General features: G+C 23.2%; 2 protein-coding genes across 6 annotated transcripts in view; both read left to right on the forward strand.

The window, feature by feature from the left end:
• LOC107993505 (uncharacterized) overlaps positions 1 to 3758 on the forward strand; it is a 46737-nt gene extending 42979 nt beyond the window's left edge. For all 5 annotated transcript variants that reach the window (XM_062075952.1, XM_062075954.1, XM_062075953.1 and 2 more), the window contains one exon: positions 116 to 3758. In XM_062075952.1, the coding sequence (XP_061931936.1) occupies positions 116 to 566 (451 nt within the window). In that variant the 3' untranslated portion in view covers positions 567 to 3758. The remainder of the gene's footprint in view (positions 1 to 115) is intronic.
• A 597-nt stretch (positions 3759 to 4355) lies between these two features.
• LOC107993509 (lateral signaling target protein 2 homolog) overlaps positions 4356 to 26845 on the forward strand; it is a 52829-nt gene continuing 30339 nt past the window's right edge. Inside the window, exon 1 of the mRNA XM_062075964.1 lies at positions 4356 to 4690. Coding sequence (XP_061931948.1) covers positions 4655 to 4690 — 36 coding nt within the window. The 5' untranslated portion in view covers positions 4356 to 4654. The remainder of the gene's footprint in view (positions 4691 to 26845) is intronic.

Below are 26845 nucleotides of genomic sequence, written 5' to 3' on the forward strand. Positions count from 1 at the left end.
TTTATACTATGAATTTTTTATATTGAATGAAATTCTTTTGTAAAAAAATTTTCTTTTTTTTTTATCAATAATTGTAAGCAATAAAGAAGAAATTGTATTTTTTTTTTTGCTTTAGATTCTCTGATGGCTGGAAAGAAGGCCGTGGCCGACCAATTCTGAGATCAAAATCGGATATTAGTGATCGTTATTGGCGTCAAGATAATGGTCGATCCAATAAAGTACCTGCACGACCTCCTCGGTCAATTACTCAACTCGAGAATTTCTTCGATTGTTTAGGTCTTGATTCGGACAATTATCAACGTATCACGAAACCAGATTCGAAGTCGTCATCCCCCGTATTTTTTGATAGCGTTAGCTCGGTCGACTCGGCATTAGGTCTTTACTCTTGGGCTGGGAACAATCAAACGAATCAAAGTAGTCAATGGCAGAATAATGATTGCAGCGTCGGTATGGGTAACGATGACAGTAACCAGAGAGTCAATGATCCTCCGAGTATTGTAGAACGCAATGCTCGAATAATTAAATGGCTCTGTCAGTGTCGAAAAGTGCAGTTTGGATTTAGTTAAGCAACGAGTTTAAGAAGAGGACAATCGATTCTCCATTCTCAGTAACATGCATTCAAGTCAACGAAAGTAGAATTTTTCATCTTGCCAACAATTAATCTTTTCAAAATATATCGCAAAAACTTTTGCTTTAATTTTGTAAGGAAATTGCACGAATATAAGCAAATACCTTTTTCCTGCTTTTTTTTAGTTACTAATGCTACAACGTGTAGCATGTTATAATTTATCTTCCTTTTTTTATTTTAAGTTTATAAGCGTATGTGCCATCTACTTATGTAATTTGTTATGCATTTGTATTGCATTCTTAAATCATTATTGAAATTCTTTGGCATAACATTCTTTTTTTTTTTCATATATTTTTTTGTCGAAATTTGTAAATATATTGTAAATTGTAGAAATTGTCAATTATTATATATGTGTAAACACATGTAACTTTTTTGCTTGTTTAAATAGTTTTGTTTTTAGCGAATGAATGAATTTATTGTCGTATGTTAGTTTTATTAAATTTACAACGAGTTTATGATTACAAATTAACTATTTTTAGTGTTTTTTTTCTATAATATTATGATTTATTGATTGAGGGAGTTATGAAGTTATACAAAAATATGAAGTTTATACACTGTTTTATCTTAAAATTAAGTCATACATAATAGTTATAAAGTTTGATTGTTATATAGGTTTTCTAATGAAAATATCCACAAATAATTGGCATTTATGTTACTTTTATATTAGAGAAAAGATACTTGATTTTTTATCTTTCTTTTTCATATTGAATGCTAACTGACGATATGGTTCGATTTTTCTGATTAAATAGGAATTGAACTGTTTTTTGATTTTTGACTGTTATGTCAAAAAATCAAATTTTTATCTTACAATGCAGAAAATATTTACTGTTATTTCCAATAGAATTATTACTATAATAATATCAATTCAATCTCATTAATGTTTTTGCTGGTTCGAATCCATTGTATAAATATATTGAAGTGCATTGTAAAAGTAAGTATTGGTATAAAATTAAACTATATGTAATTTATAAAGTTTTTGACGATTTTTGTCTATAAAATTATTCGCCAAGGGAATTTGTAAGGAATTTCATAAAATTTTTTATATTAATGTTTTTAAAGTCATAATTAATCTTGTAAATTTTGTTAAATGAAATTATAGTCGTATCAAAAAATTATTTTGAATTGAATATATATGAAAATATTACAATTTTCAAAATTATTTTTTAATTACAAAATATGTTTAATATATAATATCTTGTTCATGTAATGTAATTAGTTTAATTTCAAAGAATTTTAAAAATCAAACGTAATCATTAAATATGAAACGTATCATTGTATATTCGATATATTATTTATTATAAATAACTACTTTGTGCCTAAAAAATTTGAAAAATTTTATTTTAATAAAAAAATTTTTTCAAATTGTTTAATGTATCTACATATATGTTCAATATTTTAGTAAGAAATGTTTTTATTAAAATCTGTGTATTTTATAAAATTTAATATTCATCGTTTAAATCGTTTAAAAGAACAAAAAAATTCGTATCTTATATTTTAAAGAATTCAAATTAAATGCACTCCCTAAAATAATACGACATAATTATTAAAATCTATAATTAATAAGAAAAATATATCATTCGTTCATTACTTAAAATATTTCCTGATATATTTCACTGTGCAATAATACAGATATTAAATGTTCTTATTTTAGATGATATTTACTAGATCAATATTTGAAATATTTTAATCATTGTGTGGCAATCAATTAAAGATATACTAATTATGACTTTGAATGTTTAGAATGGAAGAAAATTGTTATTAATTATGTGATTTTAACATAAAGAAAGAAAGAAAAAGAATTTGTGTAATATAATAAGAAGTTACTCAACTACTCTCATTTCAAGTGATATAGATGTCTTAGATAAGTAGTGAGTTTGCATAGATTGTAAGAGAAACATAGTAGTATATTGCATTTAAACAGAGAAAAAAAAAGTTGATATTACTACTTGTGTAGTAAAACCTTGCATTTTTCAAGCAAATGTAAAGTATAGCTTGTATCGAATCTTAGATGTTTGTGTAGTTATATAATCAGTATTTACTATAATTATTTACTTACAGTTTTTGAGAAAAATATTATAAAGAATGTAATATCAAAATTACGAAGTCTGTTTTGACAGTCTTGCGTAACGTGTTATTGCACAAAAAATTGAATATGTATGCTTAAAAAAAGCATTTTGCTTATAACTTTTTGAGCTAAAGCACTATTTAATGTATGTATATTAATGATGTTTGGTGATATTTAATTACCTGAAAATTTTTATTCCCAAAATTAAAATTCTTGCCTTGTAATAAAAAAAAAAAAAAAGAATTCATAATATATTTTTGTTAGTTGTAATGATATGTATCTTGGTTAATAATATTATTATGAAATGTTTGAAAATAAAATTTTTAAATCTAGTTGCAACTTACTTATAGAATGTAGAGAATATAGTGTTAAATATCCTCAATATGGTTTTCAAAAAGTTTTAAGCAAACTAAATAAATTAATAGTAAATATTACTTCTTGAGAGTACAAACACAAAGTGTGTTCTATTTCTACTCTACTAAGATCTAAGTCTAGCAATTTATAGGAAAAATGTTTAATAAAATTAAAATTTATTTGCATTGTTTAGATGTTTAAAAAGTTTAAAAAGTTTATTACATATTTATGTGGTAGAAATATACACACACTCAAACACGCATTCCACTTCTTTACATGTGTATATGAATCTCAAGAAGTAAAATGATATCATAAGTTTTTATTATTTTCGATACAATTATGTTTTCTGTATTGATATTAATTTGTTAATATAATCGAAGGAATTTGTATAACATTATATTGCAATTCGTTGTATAGATTATGTGATTCATGTATTTGTATAGTAGAATTTACCGCGTTACTTTTGTTTCTTTATTATCGAGGCTTAGTTCTTTAATATTAAGTAAATTTGTTGAATGACCTATTTTATAATTTTAAATCCAAATGTATACTTAAAATGTGAAACTTACGTATGTATATGTGCATAATTTGTGATCCATAATATTTAACATTGTTAAAGTCATACATTTTTAACTGCTTTTTTTATAATCTAGTCACGTAGATCAAAATGTGTTAAATTTCAAGATAATATTATTAAATTCCTTCTATGTATCGCTGGTAATTTTATTTTATAACCCAATATTTATATAAAATTACATTTCTTTTTTAAATTTTCATGTATAATTTTTTTTAATATAGATTTTCCTTTTAAAAAATTTAAAAATTAAGTAAATTAGAATCTTTTTTTTTTGTTTAGATTATGTATATTTTATAATTAAATTGTAAAATAAAATTATGTAATTTTATATAATTTCAAAATATACATATATTTAAACATATAAAATTAAATAGATAAAAAATTCTATTTTATATATTTTTATTTATTTATTGAATTTATTTTAAATTTAATTTGATTGAAATAAATTTAATTTTAATTGAGACATTTAAATATTACTATTTCAGATATTTTCATAAAAATATTTGACCAGTTTTATCATCTAGAATATAAAAATGAAATGATTAATTAATAATACAAATCAATTCGCGTTTAGAAAAAATATTAAAAGTTATACAATATAATATACTAATAATATATTTTAATAATAACTTTTTTAATCTTTTAAAAATTCGATGAATTCAAATATATCATAGATGGCAGTTCTGTTTACTTCAAATGTCACGTCGTCCATAATATTCAACGAGCGCATGCGTAACAGCGAGCTGTGCCTTTGCAGTCTGTGCTCGTCAGTCAGTCTTACGGACGCGCGATTCACGTTTGACGCGCAATTTCGAATGTGTGGATCGACTGAAATTATCGATGATTGTATGTTTGATGGTGATACTTGACGAAAAAATTCTAACTTATATGCGGTCAACTAGTGTCTCGTGGTGTGACGCTTTCTGGTAAGATCATAGTGGCAGGTTTCGCTATGTCGCAAGTGCTTTGGCCGCAAGAGGCGCAGTGACGACTCGCCCGTGAGCCTGCCGACATCCTCGACAGCCCTGCGATGGAGTCGATCAGAAAATGGTTCTATAGGCCTAAGGTAATTTTTTTTGTTCTCCTATATCATTATTTTTAATCGCATCTTTCTTCTTATTTTTTAAGTTTGATGTGTTTCTTCGTTTCTTTTTCGTCTTTGTATATTTTTTATCATACTGGTTAGTTGATCGAACGCGTGCGCTCGTTCTTTTTTCTTCGTTCCTTGTCCCTGTCTCTGTGTGTTGGACCTGCGCGCTGTTGCCACCTGTTTCGTGAAAATTCGCACGATATCCCGAAGTGCTTCGGGCGACGTGTTACATCTGCGTGATATACCTGTAAGTACATATTTCATTGATACGCACACGAGTGCTAATCGTCCTTGTTTACAATTCGACGTTTCCTTTCGATGTTAATGTATATATTGAAATATGTTTTTTGATTGAAATTCCATGTAATGCTCATGGAACATGGAATCAGCTGATATGTAATAGAATCTGGTTTTTAATCTTCTAATATAGGATGACCTCGAGGTTAATTCCGGTTCAAAGATATATTCTTTTATTCGATTAAAAAATATATAAAAGAGAGATTGATAAATTAATTTATTTGAAAATATAGTTTTTTATAAACGAAAATTAAACATATTTTTTTCTGTATTTTTTCTTTTTTTAAATATTTACTAGTATTATATAGATATTCTGTGTTTGTCTCTTTTTTTAGAGTTTTCTTATTTGCTCAGATACTTTCTCTTTCGTGTGTTGTCGATAACCTACATCTAAAATCACATGACTCTAGCATCTGTCGCGCTTAACCTCAATAATTTAAATTATTAGATCATGAATAATGAGAAATTTTTTGAAAATCATCATTTTACATTTTATTGTATAAATTGTAATTTAATATCTCTGATATGCTCATTAATTAATGCATCGCACGTTTCTATCATGTAGAAATATTCGTCGGTATTGTCCATTCTTTTCACGTACCAGGAAAAGATTCTATCACTGTCGGCTTCATTTGTCGCCTGCTTTCGAAGGCATACTGTCGTTGCTCACGTGAAAATGCGATACTAAAACTAAAAAATGTGTTTTATCTTTTTCAATACTTTCTCATTGTTTCGATCATTATTTTATACGTTGAGAAATGATGCAGTACGATAAAATGAATTGTTTTATTCTTCTTATCGAACCGATTCTCCGTGATTAGTATCTAATAACATACATGTCTTGTGTGCATACGTAGTTTGTAGATTGACATATATGCATCACGTGACTACATTCAATGAGCTGTCATCAAGCGAGCGACTTATTTCGTATTAATTTATAATTAACTTTTCTTTGAATTCTATTTTTTTGAACTTTTAATTTGATTTAATTTTATATATAATTTCATTGCAATCATGATATTAGATTGATTATACTTTTATATAGAGAAAAAGATAGAAATTTTTAAAAATTATAATTTAGAGTATTGTCGATATTTAAGTAAATTATTTCATTAAAACTTGATTTGGATTTTAGATAAATTTTTATTCTTATAAATAGTATATTTTTATTACATTATTTACTTCTTCATATATGTAAGTATTAAGATATTTAATTACCTTTGTGATTAATTGCCATAGAATTTGTATGTTACATTGAATTAAAAAATATATTTTTGTTTGCATAATATTATTTATCAATATTATTATAGAATTTTTTAAATTACTTAATATTTATTGTTATAAATGACGACTTGATGCAATTGAATTCTTTATTTGATTATTAATCAGAAATTTGTTTATTTTTATCATTTTTTTCCTTTTTTAAAATTTATTTTTTAGAAATTTTTATCCAGATATATATCTAGTTAGTTTTGAAAAATGATTTTCGTTCAAAAATTTTTTTAGGAATTATTATTATAAAAAGATATATATATATATATATATATATACATTATAGATATAAAGATATATACATATATATTATAAAAAGCATGTATATATTATTAAAATATATACCTTATATACTGGAAAACTTTTTTTATTTAAAATTTCTTCATTTGTTAGCTTGAATAACCACAAGTTAATACGCGAATTACATAGTTGACGATTTTAATCCCACGTAGATTGAATCGTACCGGTTTCTCGTGGATTAGCGTGTAAGTATATACTCTCAGTTGCAACGTCGTCGACCACGAACGAAAGGTGCGCAACACACTTTTCAAGTTTACGCCCCGGTGGGAAAGTAAAAGATTTCAGTTAGTTTACGGTGCCTTGACCATGTTTGGATCAGGTTCAACGCGTTCTCAAAACGTATTGGGGGGAAAAATTCATTGTACGACTCTTCATATGATTCGAAAATAGGCACGATGGATAATTTTTTACTTTTTCATTTCATTTTTTCTCCTCGTTGTTTGTTTCTCCTTTTTCCTCTGATTTTTTTCCTCTTATTTTCTTACGCTTCGAATCAGCCGAGGTAAATGTTTTCTCGTTCGTCCGTCGACTCGAGTTAAACTCGATTAACGTTCCGAGTTATTGCTCTCCGAGTGAAAGAGACTTGGTAGATCGATGTTGCTCGTTCGCGAGTCACAACTGTATCAGTCTTTAAGTCCATAGATATTAACTTTCCTTCGAGCTTGTATGTTCGGCCAAGTCGTTCTTGTCTCCTTGTCTCCACTATAGAGAGAAAAGCTAGCCTCAATTTGATTATTCGTTTATTTTGTCTAAAGGAAAAGAATGCTTTCTTATTATATATTATATTTCTATATTCTTTCAATATTACTTTTATTTATTTCGATTTTGTTTTACATATTAATTATTTTATTATTTTTAATAAATTATTCGATGATTGTTAAAATTATTTTATATTGGTTAATAGAAAAATTATAATTATTTTTCTAGTAATTTTGTGTATATTGAGTTTTTTATTAGAGTTATTTCAGAGTTATTGATCACAATTTTTTAAAAAAATTGCTTATAATTAGTGAAAAATTAATAATTATATAAATAAAATGAAAAAATTTTTTTGTCTATTTTTGACGAATTATGAATATCAATTTTGATCGATCAGTTGCAAGATTCAGGTAGGGGACGGATAAAAATAGAAATTTTTAGGAGACCTACATACATACTACTTACATTTCTTTACATTGAAAAGTTGAAACCCGCATCGAAGTGAAAGGAAATCAAACAGAATATCTGTTGTAAAAGTAACAAAGAAAACCATTCATATCTCGATAAGAAAAAGTTTAAATATATGTACTTATTAAAGTTTTTCTTTTTATTTTAATGGATATTACCTATATCCTTCAAAAGAGTTTCTGATTCATTTTCATTTTTAAAGCGATGTTTTAGATAGTATTTAAAGATGTCTTTCATTTTTTTATTATTATAAATAGATATAATCTTTTAGATCAATAAATGAATAAACAAATAATAATAATTGATAAAAGAATAATAACTTTTTTTCTTATAAAAAATTAGAATATAAGAATATTTTTAATAATTAGATTGTGGATTTTTATGCGAATTAATATATTTTTTATTATATTTTTTTTCTGATATTAATTTTGTTTGTATGATAGTGGAATATAAATAAATTTAATCATAATATAAGGGAAATTTTTGATTATGATATAATATTGAAATCTGAAAAAATTTTAAATATTTTATTGTAGAAGATAATATATTAAAACAATATATTATATATCTTATAAAAAGATTTTTTTTCAGCTCAATATTTTTTAGATAAAGAAATAAAGCAATTTATTAAAAAATAATGAGAAAACTTTATATAATATTATAATTTTATATAGATAAATTTAAGATATTCTAGTTATAAATTGAAATTGATATTTTGTAAATATATAATACATAATTTGATATATATTTTCAATAATACGACATATTTTTTTTATATATTAATTAAATATCTGTTTTAACTGTATAAACATTTATAGTCTATTGATAATATTAATATTAATAATCAATTTTTATCGTAGAAATTTATATATTATCATAAAAATTATTTATAAAATTTCTATTAAATCACAATTATGAAGAAAATTAAAAAAAGAATTTAATGAAAGATAATACAGATTAAATATTTTCGCAAAGAACGATCATTTCTTCATGAATAATATTTGATTCTATATTCGTTCTCTCTATTGTATAAATGAGATATTGAGAATTGATTTTGATTTATAAGTATATAAATTGAATCTTGATCCCATCAACATCAGATATTCTAATTGGGACAACCATGATATCGCGCTATATGACAATTAAATGAAAGTGTCTCTCTCGTTGAACACGATTTAATATTAAATGCATATTATTTTGATTATGATTCAAACGAAATCATGTGCATTGATACAATCTGTACGATTCTTAAACAACTTAATTTTTTGGAGAAATATTTTTCTTTAATCTAGAAATCGTTCTCGAATATGGATGAAATATCTCGCTACTACGTCGCGTTTAAGAAATATATATTTAAAATATGAAATTTATATACAGAGAGAATATATTTATTTAATATATGCATATAATGTACATAAATGTTAATTTATTCAAAATATAAATGAGAATACATAGTAGAAATTCAAAATAATGAAAAATAGCAAGAGGTTAAGAAATGTTATGACATTTTAATAAATATTAATTTTTTTTTTTAAATATTTTATTTATAAATAAATATATCTGTGTGCGAAAGAAACGATTTAACTAAAAGAAAATTGTGATACGTGATCGAAATTGTAAATAATAATAAGAAAACAGGAAACAATGAGCAAAACTTTTTAAATGATATTTTTTAATGATATTTGGAAAAATACCATTAATATGCAAATTTTATATATAATATAATAGATAAATAATATAGTGTTTATAAGTATAGATAAGTTTTTGTAGTTGATATAAATAAATGTGTAATAAATTAGCATAATTATGTATATAACGGAATCGTGGTTTCCTGAATACCAGCTAAAAATTATTGTGAATGATTACCTAGAAAATATTCTGCTAGGTCATAATCTGTAGAATGCGAATCCGGATTTCTACTGAACTGGTTTCGAACTTCAGAACAAGTTTCGAAAAGTTTTGGAGATCTTCTAAGTATTGATATTTTCAGAAATTTCGTAATATCTCTTACAATCAATACTATTGGTACAATATACGATATTTGGACAATATTGCACTGGTACAGTACAATATTTTATTGGTTGTTAAATTTTTTTTAACTTTTTAATTTTTCGAATTTTTATTTTTATTAAAAAAACTTTGAATATTTCACTTAACTAATATTTATATATTTTCTATATATTTATTTCTATATATTATATTTTCACTAAATATTTCAAAACAAAAAATTAAATCGAGAATAATAGATTAAACAATAGGAATGACATAGGCTAAAAAAGATGCGATTGTTGCATCATTTTGGTATGTGTTCAATATTGAAAAAAAAAAAATAAATTAAAAAGAAAGACTAGAAATTAATAGAAATGGTGTTATATGTTATATATATGTATAATAACAGTTTCCTAGATAATAAAGTTAATAAAATTTCATAGATAACTAAGGAAAATAATTTAATAGTTACCGTTCACGCTTAGTGACGCAATATATGTGTCATGGGGTTTTTATATGTCTCTAATTGCGCATGTATACGATTCTTTTCAAGGAAATTTTCATTTTTGTTAGCTAAATTTTCACACGTTTTTAGTATGATATTTAATATTAGTGTTAAAAAAAAGTTGTATGATTATAATAGATACATGTGAATATTTTCTTGTATATTTTATTGCATACATTTTAGAAAATTGAAAATTCCATAAGAAAAAAATTTTTTTTTCCTATTTTTAACTAGAAAATTAACGAACATTATATAGATAAATCTCAATATAAAATTGCGTAATAGTGCATAATGAATATAATAATTAGAATAATTAATAACATTTAGATCTATCGTGCTATTTTTCTGTTCTTCTAATATTTATAAGAAAATATAATATGTATAAAAATCATTTTTATCAAAATATTCCATTACTAAAAAGATTTGATAAATTTATTTGAAAATATAATAGTATATTGTTTTTTTTTTAAATATATAAAGAATAGAAATATTACTTACACATGATTTAGTTACACAATAAACAATTGTAAAACCCTCGACATAAAATATTCAATCGTCCTTTAAAATTTATGAATTTTTACATTTTTCGATATTTATCGTTTATTTCTATATCAATCAATTTCGATGAAATTTTCAATTGTACACATATAACTGACATAAATCTATGAAACATGTCGTTTAATTTTTTATTTATAAAAAGCTCACATAAAAAAGTTAAAAATAAAAAGCGATTTACTATTTTTTTCAATTTTTCCAAAGTTTTTTTACAAATTGTTTAAACAAACTCTTTTTTAATATTTAAAAAAAATTAAACTATTTGGTATCCAATCTTAAAAAAGTTATTTTATTTTAAAGAATGAATTTTTTTTTTCGAGTAATTGTTCGATATTCGAATCTCCTTGTGAGCTACTTATACCCATCACTACTGTCAGAGTATACTGTATTTTGATAGGAGGAGAAAGCGATAATCGTTATCGGACAGATCGTTGCGGACGTGGGTGGGAGTGGCAATGAACTCGAACGGTTTAAATTTTTCATTTTGAGAATAATCATTATATATTTAAACTTCATGATTCGAGGATACTAATTTTTTAACGTTTTTTTAAAATCTATTTTTTTACATTCGTTTGAAATGCATACATATACATGTATATCTTTTGTTTCATTATCACTTTAAATTTATATTGTTTATTCTTGATAGGATCGTTATGTACAGAATTACGGAAGGAAGAATTTGTAATGATTTTATCATTTATGATTATTGCAGTTATGTATAGGAATTAGAATATTGGAACAAGATATAAATAATTTTTAAAAGCTAATATGCGATAACGACATTGATAGACAATTGTAATTGTTAAACATGGTGAGAGAGTTTCATTGTTTGAAAAGTTCTTTATCTTGAGATTGTTTAGTTATCAAACTATGAGTCAGGTAAAGAAAAATCTTTTAATAACCTATCGCGATTAATTCAACTATTGATATCTAAAAATAGTGGATATATTAATAGTAAACGTACAATGGTATACTTTTTTTTAGTGTCAAGCTTTTTAATACGCCTCTATCAAATATAGGTATATTTAAAACGTGATATCGCGAATATTTTGATATTTTGAAGGTTACATTTATGTTTACTGTAAATTTTAAATTAAAACTTAAAATTGATATTTATCTAAGATAATTCTACTGTAATTAATTTTATAAAATGAAAGTAAATTGGAATATCATTCCAAATTATCTGCATTAAACTATATCATTTTCAGTTTGATCAAAGTTTCTGTTATTTTTTTATTTTTCATTATTATTGAGAGTTTAAAATATAAAAGTTTATTAGTTTCACAATGTTATTATATGATTATGCAGTTTTATTTATTTCCTTCATAATTTTTTATTCATTTTAAATAAATCAATGTTCTAAATGTGCTATATATTCTCTAAATCTATAAATATTCTATATGAAAAACATATACAACCAGTTACAAAGTTCATCGAACTCAAAAATCCTGATTTTAATGAAAGTTTATGCGTTTAATGAAACTCCGTTTATATTTTAATAGCCTGATTAACTAAGCTGTAATTAAGCTCTTATTATTTGAACAATAGTTATATTGTCACATCGGTTATGTAAACGTTTTAATAGTTTTATATAATATATTTGAAGATATATTTTGTATCTTTGTGAAATCTTTTGTACATAATTTAGATGAAGAAATTGAAAAATTGCTTTCAAATTTGTCTTAGAATCTTCTCGTATGAACTATTAATTAAAAAAAGAACCGTGGAGATCTATTAAGAAGCTCGAAACAGTAAAACATACTATTATACGTTTACTATTAATGTATATCTATACTATTTTTAGATATCAATGGTTGAATTAATCGTTACAGGTTATTCTTTTTGTCCTCTCTGTAATTCACATTGCAGAAGAAACGTAGCATTCTTCTCAATATTTAAAATTATTATCTTTCGAGTCAACAACTTGGCGTTGTTGAAATCTAAAATTTTACGTTACGTTTTATTTTCTCGAAATTAATGCTAAATTATAAAATGAATTGGGACGATTAAACATTCACCGAAAGCCCTTCGCAAATTCTCAACTTCTCTGCGGATGAAGTTAGAAATATCAAAATTAAATATTTCCGATTAAATATCATTGATTAAGAGGTCATTCGTTCCTATTAATGGCTGCCGTGTTACGAATTAAATAACATTAGCAACTTTCAAATTACAAATAGTTGCATTTTCTCCATAGATTTAATTCTTAAAAAGGAGAATTATCCTCGTTTTGAAGGAGGAAGTTACGGTATACGACGAGGCAAGATTATGGTGCGCATTGTGTTCATGGGCGCGTGTAAAACGCACGGAAGAGCGAGCCGTGGAACGCGAGGGTGTCCGAAATGCGGGTGCATCGTGTGCAAGGGGTGACTGCGATGAAAGAGGGTCAACCACGGTTTCGAATGAGTCATTTCTCGTAGACGTTTCGTTACGGTGATATCGCCGGCGCGGAACGCCGTGAAAAACATCCGTTCCGTTTAATTCATCGCACCGATTTGCATGTTAAATCCTTTCTCCTTGAGGTGTCGACATAATTACACGCACCGTGCCAGCTTTCTTTATGTTTTTATTCCGGCTGAGCTGTGTAAGATGCGATACGAGGAACATTCTCTGCTGGTGTGAAAGCATAACACAATGATAATAAATATAAGGAATGGAGTACAAAAGGGAAGAAGAGCCAGATGTTTTTGATTTTTAAATAAGTTTTTTAAAAAAATACTTTTAAATTGTAAAAGATATTTTGGTGATATCTTGTATATATTTTTTTTTCAATTATTTGTTATTATTGAAAATTTTAATTTTGTTAAAACGTTGCTTGGAATGAATAGTTTATTTAATGTGTATAATATAAAGTATATTATAGTAATGCATAATTTAGAAATTGCATAATTTTACATCAACTTTATTAATAATATATTTAATCCTTTTCATTTAACAAGAAATAATTTTATTGTTTGTTCCTGAACTTCATATTTTCGTAATGAATTATAACTTTTTTTTAAGTTTCGAGGATATCCAGGATGTTAAACAAAAAGAAAAAAGTTTTAATCATTTACTGTTTATCAAGCACATCTTTAATTAATGTAATAGGAAAGATCAATCTTGTCCAGAAGGAATTACAGTTTTTTGTTATCATAATGAATCGCTTTCCTTTGGTTGTGAAATAAGATATACGTATAAGTGCAAATTATCATTAATCATGCGTTTGTAACACCATTGCCCTATCATATGATGATGTTAATTTTACAGCAATTATAAAGGGAAAATAATTTACGTAATCAATGAAATTTTATATATTTTATATATCAGATTATATATAATATACATCATATTTGGAAATAAAAAGTGATTTTTCCTGATATATTGTCTTTAAAAAAGAAGAAGAAAAAAGATGGAATGTGTAAATTATTATGTTAGAATAAGATTAAACTAATATTTATTTTAATAACATATATTTTATCGAAGGAAATTATTTATTATCTGAAACGTAATATTTAATAGTAAAGATATATTATTTTATAAAATTTTATAAAATAAATGATTAAAATTATTATTATTTGCAATTCAGTTATTCTAACGTTGTAATTTAAATATTACTTGATGTAATTTTTTTTTAAAAACAAGAAAAAGGAGCAATAAGAAAGTTCTTTCATATTTCTTACATATATTTACATAAAATTCCTTCAGCTTTTATATCGTATCTCGTTTTTAAGTCAGTTTAACTTCAATTTACATTGATATAATGTAACAATCACTCGAAAAAACAGTTATATGCATACATTATTCACAATGTAATCGAAGTAATCGCAAAACACTGTTTTCTAATGAGTCACGAATTTTGCATTAAAACAAATAATTCTTTTTCAACTGGATGTGATGCAAGTATGTTATGGTCGGACTCACACATATGATGAATCGATGAGTCATTAAATCATGGCTAATAATGTTGCCTCGATAAAAGAAACAGAAAGAAGGTCGATCGAAATATGCAATCGTGAGTCTGTAGAAATTTTTTCTTTTTTTTTTTCTGGCCGACTCATGAATTTCTTCGAACATAACCAGTTTGACTTGATAAGGATTCATTGAAATTCTCTTGCATCATTCTGCATTGTACGAAAGAAGACGACTATATACCACATTTACGGCCTCTCAGGAAAAATAGAAATTTTCTTGATGTCTGTTCATTTTAAAATATGATACACGATTATTTCATAAATTTTTATATACATATGTACTAATACGGCGTAATTTTGAAACGATCTAAGTAATTTTTATAAGGAGTATTTACAACATAAGTTAAATATATTATAAGAAAATATCTCTTAAATCCCCAATTTTTAGAAAATTTATTTATTCTAGAGAATTTCTTTAACACAGAAAATTTCAAATTTTTTTAATTGAATTGAAAAAATGATATCGAAACAACAATTTCGAGTGAGAAATTTTCAATTTTGAAAAGATCTACATGAATTTTTCTGTATAAATAAATATATAATAAATATCGAGAGAAATCTTCAATTTTTAAGATCTAAAAAATATATTTTTAACATATTTTACACTGTGGAAAAATTCCAAATTTTTGGTATCGAATCAATATAAAATAAATATAAAAAAAGGAAATAAATCGAATATATAATAATCGAAAATTCGAATATTCGTTACGAAATATCGAAGACGAGATATAACATTTAAGTAGAGGTTTCGAAGAAAAAAGACGATCAAATTCGATTTGGTCATTTGTTGCGTTCGCGTTCTGTGCATAACCGCTTGGAAATTAGTGAAACAATGTCGCGATCGAGTCCTTCTCGAAGCATGTCAGGAAGTCAATTTGTGGTTAGTCCAGCATGAAGCGTATTACAGTCATCAACGTTGAAAGTTCTGAAATGCGTTCCACGCGAAGGTTGAATTGAACGTGATAAAACGAGAATGTTGCATTTGGTTTTTTTTTATTAGCTTTTGTTCAAGATTGCGGATAAATAAGGTTTTATAAATATTCATTTTGTGTGGATGTGTAAATGAAAAAAATTTCTCTCATTTACTTCCTCCAAGTAGTGTCTTGTTATATTTTCCTCTTTTAATTAAAAAGGAAATTCCTTTTTGTGTTAAATGTTAAACATATATCTTAAAATATAAATATTTAACAATTTTAACTTGTATATTTAATGATTTGAAACATTAAATATATATTTTAAATGTATTTCAAACATCTCTTTTGATAGATAATAATTACATATGTATAGTTTGATATGACTTTCTTATGTCGAATGGTTTTCCAAATTATTTACTAAAGTATTTAAATATTTAAAAATTTTAGTAATGATATTTTTAAAGAATCAAATATCAAATGTCAAAATTATCATACTTATTCACACAATATTTTAGGAAATTATTTATTTTGGAATAGAATGGAAGAATGCAAATATGTTTTATAAAATATACATATATAAAATATTTTAAATTTATCATTATAATCTTTTATTTTGTTTTTATTTTTGGTATAAGTTTCAGTATTCGAAATATTATAGATTACAAACACTGAAGAAATTAAACATTTTATATGCTGTTACGCGTATTATTAGCATACAATTGAACTTGAATTTGAATTTCAAAAGATGCAGTCAATTAAAAGTTTTACTTTTGACGTAAATTCATGTAATTTCGCTCATGTACTGAGAAACTACTTCGATGAATAAATTTAAAAATCCGACAAAAAAAATATAAATATATGTCTTATTTGTCTTTATTTTTTATTATAATGAATTTTATATTATCTTAATGATTTTTTAATGTGATGCCAAGATCATCATTTTATATAGTATTAATTATATAGTATTTAATAGTATTGTGACATTGTTTAAAAGTTATTAGAAAAGATTTCTTGAAAACAATTTAGGTTAGGTTAAATCAGATTAGTTTCAATCAGATTTATTACTATAGATAAATGATGATCTCACGACGGTCAGATTAAGAAAATTAGTCCAATGCAAACGCAATTAAATCGGTTAAAAGATATTAATGAGTTATTTAATTTTAATTTGAGATGAAATTAAACTTAAAATTAATATGAATTAATTGATATCAAATAATAATTTTACATTAGGTTATTAACTTTTTAATTAATAACAATCGCCAGTAAGCAACACTATTCAATGTAATGATCTTGACAATAATTATCGAGATCGGAAGATAATTTCTTTTCATAAATATTTACCATAATTCTATTGAAAGATAGAAACGATCGACTAATTACATTATTTACAAACTTAATATCAGTTCATCGTATACAGAACGCTCATTGATAATATAATAATTTGAAATAATTTGCGAAATTATTGAACGAAACTATAAAACACAAATAATATCTGGAAAAATAGAGAGAGTAAGACAATCAATGGTGAAACTTGTCTTTATACACATTGAGACACATTTTGAACATTTCTTGTGAAGATAAGGTAGATAGAAAAAATTCATTTTAACTTGAAAACAAGGTCAAATAGGATATATATTTATATGAATTTTTTTTATTGTTTTCATACGAAGATTTATCCATCTAAGCGATGATGGATAAATTCTTCCCTAACAAGACGGGATGTATAAATTGTCGACATTATATGAGTTGCGACATATACATACAGTGCCAAATAAAATCACTACTTTTATTTCGTTCAATAAATAATTACTAAAGATAGAAATTTTTAAATATTTATTATGTAATTTTTTTTGTTTACAGTTTTAAATTATAATAGTATCATTTTTATAATAATGATAAAAAAAGTAAACTAAACTTAGATATTAAAAAATAATATTCAAATTTAATGAATTCGAAATATTTTTATATATTTAATATTATTCTTTTATGTTTTTATGTTTATTTTTTATATTCTAAGGAAAGTTCTATTATAATGTAAGATTGTGAATAATATAGATATATCATATTATATGATAAATATTTACAATTTTTTTATCTTTATTAGTTATAATATTGATCAAAATAATTATAAACATATAATGAGTTCACAATTCTGTTCACTGCATATTGTTTAATTGATAAAAGAGTGAGAATTTGATCATTATTTTTTTATTTTCATTTTGTATTTAAAATATATCATTATTTATATTCGAATAATTTTAATTTTAATTTTATATTAATTTTACATCTTATATTAAATGTCCAAAACGTGGAATTATATCATAGATTGTAGAATATTCTTCGTGTTATATTTTTTAAAACAGGATGTCATCTTTTATTTTTAGACTTTATTAAACGCGGGTTGGGAAAAGGGTTGAATAGGTTGAAAGGTCGATTTATTTTTTGACCAAACGTTTTATTTCCCAAGATTTACATTTTTTTCTCCCATTTTATTACTAACTATTACTTATAGATCTTTCATCCATAAAATTATTATATTAATAATTTTTATCTAACGATATAATGCAAATTATTAAAGTATTAGAATAAATACAATGAATGAATATAAATTTTTTGCTGATGTAATTTTATTCTTTCCTGAATGTAATCGAAATCGATGATAAACAAGTATCGATGAATGCACTTACAAAATTTAAAAAAGGATTTGAAACAAGCGTATAAGTCATTATTAAAATTGATTATGTAATGATAAAATTTTAAAAATTGTTAATTTATATAGCTATATTATATATTATATATATTATTAATATAAATATAAAATATAATTAAAATAAAATATAAAATATAATTAAATTATAGTTTACATTTTTATCCGATAGAAAATAATAAATAGAAAAAAAATATTTAAAACGTTTTGATTTAAATATATTCGTTTAACGAAATATTCTATTAGATAGATACCACATAATTAAATTCCACTCAATACAATACCGAATTTTAATTATCTTCATATAATTTTCTTCGCAAATTTTGTATCATTAATTCGGACATTTAATAAATAAATGTAAATAATATGAATATATATATATATATATTCAAAGTTTTTTATTATGATTACTTCAAATAATTCATAAATTATTCGTTTAGTTTTTACGTGAATATGTATCTTATACAAAAATTGTATAATATAAAAAGGAAAATAATTTAATTTTAATATTTTTTTTATAAGTGAATGTATAAACAATATGAAATTAATTTTTTAATTTAGAATCATGTATTTTTTAATACTTTCTTCTTAATCATTCTTTAAACTTTAATTTTGTACGAAATATATGTAAAGTGATACTTTTCTATATGTACATTCCTTGTTCTTTATATAATAAGTTTTACAAAATTCAAATTAAAATAACTATTAAAATAATAATTTTTTTTATTTAGTAATTTTTATTATAATGAATAATAATTTATGTTGATTAATATATTAAAATATATGATTCTATTTACAAAAATAAATTTGATTTTTATTATGTTTTTTAAAATATTCACTTAAAAAAAATTAATAATTAGAAAATTATATCTTTTTCTATCATACCACTTTTGTATAAAACATTTTTTAATAGAACGAATAATTTACGAGTTATTTGAAGTACAACATGTCTTTTACATATGTATAAATTTTCTTATAATTTTTTAAAATAACATTTTCTTTTCTTTATTAGAAAATTATTTTGTATTATATTTATTAGTACATGAAAATATAATTTTATGTATTTATGTTTTATAGAATTTCGATTATTATTAATTGTAATTTAATTTTTGATTAGATAAAAATTATAGATATGCGAATTCTTAATTATACAATGTCCTTAACCTCATGTTTTCCAAGGGTCGACCCATGAATTGATAAGATATAAACACGCAATTGACGTTGGAATTTAAAAAAAAAAGAAAAAGAAAAGAATATAATATATATATATAATAAAAATCAAAATTAATCAAAGCTCAATTTTAATTTTCTTAGAAAAATTATTATTTGTGAATATTTTCAATTTTAAAAATTATTTTAAAATTTAAAAAAAACTGTTGTTTTATTACAAAAATTATATCAGTCCATGAGCTACATAATATGTATTAATTACTTATAATATGGAAATAAGTAAATAAGTAAATGTTCATAAAGGAAACGAGTTTGTACGTTTCGTTCGCCAAAGGTATCTCATTGTGCAAGATTCTGTGAATCAACGAACTATCCATGATTCTACGAATGACGACTGCGATGGCACGATTCACACGTACGTCGTGAAATTATTGTCTAGTCCTTGCGCATTATTTTTGCATGTTTTTTGTTCGCGGTCGTTTTATTTTTCCTTCATGATTTTCCCTGACTTTTTCTAACTATGATACATACAGAGGTATTAATATCTGCGAGATACCTTTTAAGGGTAAAGATCGAAATAAATATAAAATATTGATATATAAAAATGTTGGTTAAAGCTTATTTATTAATAATTATTATAAGCAATTGAAATTTACGTTAGATGAAGCAAGATGGAAATATAGTGAGATTCTGTCTCCGTTATACCATCATTGCAATCTGTTTCCCTCACTTTATCTAGTTCGAATTTAAATTGTTTTTAATATAATAAATAAGCTTTAATCGATTCTCTAAAAGTATCTCATGGATATAGAACATGCTGAATATTTGGAAGTAGCTATGAAATTTGACCGATTCATAATATAAATATTTCTGAATATGTATATTCAGATTTTTGGTCAATGGTATATTACAATGATATATATATATATATATACAAAATACTAATATATTTCTCATTTTCAGTTTTTTTCGAGTTCGTCTTTTGAAAAGATCAATCACATTAACATTTTTTTTTTACAAATAACCCGTTTATATAGAAAATGGATGGATAAAATAATAATATATATGCTCAAATAAATCAAGAAAGTTTCATTGTTTGAGAATAAAAAGATTTTTTTACGTATTTTTGTGTGCCAATTTTGAATCTGGCTCTTATCATGTTTAGCTTTAGAAGATGAATTCATAAGAAATATCGATTTTTGCTATATTTATGAAAATATTTTAAAGAAAATAATTTTTTTTCAGTATTTTTGTTAACTGTATTATATATTATTCTTTTTTTGTAAAATTTGATTTATCCTCATAATATCTTGTTTTGTTGAGATATATTGGTTTGAAATTATTCTATTTTTAAACGACAAGAAGTGAGTAGTTTACGAAGATTTTGACTTATATTCTTCTAGTAGAAAGAACTAATAGTACAAAAATATATATAAATTTTTATGTATTATTAAAATTTAAATATACATAAATAAATATATATAAATTTATATTTAGATATAGATGTATAAAATTTTACATATAATATCTAAATATTATGTATAAAAAATATAGTATATAAAATATAAAAATTATAGATTTTTTAATAATTTTTAAGGAAAAGATTCGAATAAAAAAAATAAATATGTAAATGTTAGATTCTTATTTATTTATTTATTATATTGTATTAAATTAAATTAAATTAATTAAATTTTTCATTGATTATAAAATTTATTTTAAATTTTGATTTGTTATACAATGATGAAGTCATTTGTAAAAACAAGATTGTAATTATCTTGAATAAACGTAATGCTTTTTTTTGAACATTTAACGAATCATTATTATATTTTAAATTTTTTATTTATTCTAATCTAATCTGAATTAAAAAAAATTTAATCTTATATTTTTACAAAATGAAGACAATTATATCGTTGAAGTCTTTTAAAGATAATTTTAAATTATATTTGGATTTTATTTAATACCATTATCATTATTTAATATAAGATTTCAAATGTATATTATTAATATAGATATGTGATAGAACGTAAAATATGTATTTAATATATATATATATCAATATTAAATATAATTTAATTGAATATTTAAAAGCATTCCATATTTATCTAGAATATAACTAATTTCTCTTGAATAATGTATAAATCTGTTAGTATATGTTATAGATTAGTATCATATAGTTAAAAATAAAAGTAAAAATATTTAATAATTGTTTAGATGATTACAATTCTTTTAATATTAAATAATATATGAATTTTTCAGAAATGAATTTATATTACACTTGCGAAAAAAAATTTATAAATGTAAGGAATAGAATGAATATATCATGAGTTATAAAATATTCAATCATTCTAAAATTTCTTTTAATGAAATTCACTGATTTCCATGAAGCAACGTAAAAATAAAAATTCAGTTTCTCTAGATAGCTTTTAAAACATCATGCTATCAATGCTAGCAATATCTAATTAAATTGAAAATATCTATGTAATATATAATAATATATCTATGTATAATGTAATTATATTTCACACCAATTCATAAAGACATGCAATACAAATTCAATTAAATATTAATTAAATGATCGATATTTTTATACAATGTTATATGATAATCAAATAGAATTTACTAAATTAAAATGATGGTTAAAACGCAATATAAGAAAATACTTGAAAAAGATTGTTTTCGAATATTAAAATAAATACATACAATAGTATGTGTTGGCATGATTTCCCATTTTTTTATTCTAGAGAATCATATAGTATATTGCTTTGTACATTGCTACACAATAACAATGATATTTCGCTCTGAATGGTTCGTTAACGACGAAAATGGAAATTCTCTTCTTCATGATAAACCATGCAGATTTAAGGCAGATTTTCAAATAAGGCTGTTGTTTTCTGTAATATTCTAGTAGCTTTTCCCGGTCTACAAAGTGAAACGTTTTCTTGAATTAATTCCATGGTCGTCCGTATGATGGAACTAGATTCGATTTAGAAAATGGTCGCGTGCCATCATTCGTTTTACAGAAATATTAATTTTGTTACATATACTTATTAATTGCGAAACAGTATCAACGATCATGTAAGTGATTTTTAATTTTATGTGAACGGATGTATTTAACAGTTTCAATCATGTTTAGTTGTGATAAGATTATATTATTATCGTGTGTATATATATATATATATATAATTGATCACGATAAGAACACATCTGGAAAGTTGTAAATATCGAATTAACTCATAGATTATATGAATGTGTGTATATTTGTTAAATAATATTTTTAATATTTTTTACTCATGTGAATTATGATATGAAATATATTATAATGTATTTTGTACATGTATATTTAATCTACTTTGAAAATGCAATATAATTTTGGTAAATATTTTACTAAAGTTTGGTTACTTTATATACATATATGTATATGTACATATATATTGACTATATATAATAATCGACTTTCATTTAAAAAATATATAAAAAATTTAAATTATATAATTAAAAATAATCTTATCATAAGATTTAAATTTAATGAGAAAGTTCTTCGCTATCTTGAATTAATTATCTGATTTTCTTTAAAAGCAATCTAAGATTGCTTTGTTAGTTCATTTAAAAAAAATATTTTTATGCTGATTTGAAATATAATATTATTTCTTCTTTTTTTTTTGTATTATTTTAGCAATGTTTTTTATTTATAAATTTTAATCACGCGATAAATTTTTACAGATTATGTATACGTAAAATTAGAATACGTTTAATATTATAATAAAAATTTAACATGGATCATTTATAAAAATACCAATAAATGATTTTTTTATAAACTTTGATTTCTTATATATGTATATTATTATATTTCTATATATAATATTATATATTATTTTTTCTTCATTTATATAAAAAATAATAAAATGTAGTTACAAATTTAAAATAATATCAATGTTATATAATTGTTTTAAATAAAATTTATTTTTTAAAAGAAGTTTTAGAAAATTTATTAAAAAATCTAATTCTGATAATTAAGTTATTACAGATAACGAATACTAAAGTACCGACAGATCTCTTAACAATAGCTGTTACCGACCTAGATAGTTTTAAACCAGATGAAGAGGGCGTAGTTAGAAATTAATTCTAGCAATGTATGCGATCAACGACGTGTTATTTATAAGTACAAACGTGTGACGTGATATTTTTTAACAAAAAGTATGTCGTTATTTTTATTACTGCTTCATTGAATTATTAAATACATTTTAATTATTAAATAATTGTACACTAATAATTGTACACTATGTATACTGTGAAACATTGGAAATTTAAATACTTACATGATTTATAAATTTTGGCATTTATGATTTAGCTAATGTGAAATCGTATATTTTTTTATTTTTAACTCCAAACATTGTGTGTAAAGATGTTTATAAATTATAAATCTCACATATTAAACAAATTTAAAAAATTTTAAATTTTAAATATGAAATTATTTTTTCGATAAAAATTTTTATTATATGATTATCCAGTTAAATTTATATAAAATTTTATTATTAATTTAAACGTGACTAATATTATTATTAAACGGATTATTCCAAAAATAAATAACAATTTAATTAATCTTAATTTAATATAAATAAAGAGATTGAAGCGTTAAATGTCATTTAAAATGTTGAATGGATATTTTTGATCGAAAGATTTTCAACATAAATATATAAATGTTCCATCAGTGCCTTTAAATACAGAAATAAAAATAATGAAAATATAGGAAAAACAATATACATATTCTTACAAATTTCATACATATTTTGTTATATGTATATATTATATTTATATATTGTATTTTAATCGAATTTTTGACTTTCAATTTATCTTTATTATTTTTTATTCTTATCTTAACATTCATTGAAATCGGATTAAACATTTGTTGATCGATCCTTCTAGAAACCGATTGATTCCTAATCATCTCTGAAACGTGACCTAATAGAGGAAGTCTCTAGAGTAATGTCATTATTATATGATTAACTTATTTGTAGATATCAAAAATAAACTTACAAATTTTCAATAAAAACTTCTATATTATAATCTACAAATAAAATAAAAAAATAAAAAATTTGAAATTTAACAGGTATGAAAATATAATGTAAAAATTTTTGAATTTTTGAGAATGGTTAGATAAATAGAAATATATTCGTTATAAATTTAAAAATTTGATATTTGTTTATAGATTTTATACATTTGAATAAAATTTATAAAATTATTAAATTTTATAAATTTTAATAATTTTTAATAATAAATTATACATGATGTATAAATTTTGATGTATAAATTTTTTTCGGCTTGATTTTAGTTATTGGAATAAAAAATTATTACTAGCAAGTAATAATTTGAAATTTATGCTTTAAAGATGATTATCATTATATTATAATAGCTTCGAAGTATATATAATAACTTCGACAAAAAGAAAAATTGTTTTTATTATATTTTTGATATTAAATTTTGTATATATGTTTATATATTTACATTATTTGACAAATTTTAATTTTTTTTAATTTTGTAACTTTCCATGTTTTGCATTTTTTATAGATTTTAATGTATTGAAATCCAAAAATCTTTTTTTTTTCAGAGACAAAGTTTTAAAATCATTTAAAAAAAACTTTGGAAATGTTTTGCTTTTACAATAATAGCTATTTAATGCTCTTGGCATGAAATGACTTCGTGGACTCTCTTGCACAAAATTATATAAGTTGTTATTAGTTGTAAACATTTAAATATATTTAAATAATAATCAAAATTAAAAGAACAACGAAAACGTTGTTCCATTTTTGTTGATATTCTTCAATTTATTTCAAAAAATAAAACTTTAGAAAAAAAAATCTAATCACATCATGCGAGATCTTTCTGCTAAAAAAGGAAAACGTCAAAGCAAATTATAAAATCATTTTTGTTATCAATATAGAAGCGAAATAATTTGGCAAAAGACACAGCGATAGCAGTGATACTCAACGATGAGTTCAATGGTCATTGTGGTTCTGATATGTTATGTGATGGACGAGATAATCGACATCATTGAGTACTACTGTCATTGTTGCGTATTTTGCCAAACTATTTCGTTTTTGTATTAAAAACAAAAATGATTTTGTAATTTTCTTTGATTCTTTTCTTAGCAAAAAGATTTGTTTTACTGCAAGATAAACTTAAATTTTCTTTTAAATCATTGATTTTTAAAATAAATTAAATATCAAAATGAGCATTCTTTGAACTTTGATCATTATTTAAATGTCTAATAATAAAAATCTAATAATACTTATAATATTTTGTCTGAGAAAATTATTTCGTATCAAAGGTAATTGAATATTTATTAACGTAAAAACACAAAGCAATTTCAAAGTTCAAAAATTATAATTGTTTTTAAAATTTATTTATTTAAATATTTAAGCTGCAGATTCTAGAAAAAAATGATTTATGCAGATCGATATTCATTAAAATTTATAAGAAATATCTATTAAATATTTCAAAATCAACGCATTAAATAAAAAATATTATATGCTGTTTCTATGAACAGATTGCAGTGGCTGGCAATTAAAATGTATAACAAGTAACAAATGTTATCACACTTATAAAATATATATCTAGATAGATATTTAGATAGATGTAGATATAAGTACAAAATATAATAATGTTATATATATATATTATATACATTATACATTTTGACTATCGAGCATCATCGTTTACAAAAGCAGTAGATAAGAAATAATCACATACACGCTGTTATGAACAAAATCAACGTAATAACAAATTTTATTTGAAGTTATGGATTTAGCAATCCGTATAATCATAAACATCGTAAAATTCTCGAGATATAAGGTTTCACATAATACAGTTATTATGAATGCCTGAGCCCAATAATTAAATTGGAATCTTCTTTTTCGAAAAATTTTAGATTATTCGATATATTTCGAATATTTTTATGTTTCCATTATTTAAAAGCACGAACCATTCAATTTAATCCATCATCGCATAGATATTTACAATTTAATACGCGAGATCGTAAATATTCGAGTTATTCATATAAAGTTTTGAATACGATGAATGATATAAATTCTTTTGCGTTTGATATAGCTTCGAATGAATGTACAATCACATAGGTGAATCATCTTCAACGCGATTCGGTGGAAGTTCATGTGCAGACGTCTGCGATCATATTGGTCGTGTGCCACGATTTCACGTGCTTCCGTCTACACCACGTTTTTAACTCGAACTGTAACTGTTGATAAATGTGAGCGCTGAAAAAAACTGCACGTGTCGTAATGCTAG

Source organism: Apis cerana, linkage group LG6 (genome assembly GCF_029169275.1).
Source record: "Apis cerana isolate GH-2021 linkage group LG6, AcerK_1.0, whole genome shotgun sequence".
NCBI classification, from domain to species: Eukaryota; Metazoa; Arthropoda; class Insecta; order Hymenoptera; family Apidae; genus Apis; species Apis cerana.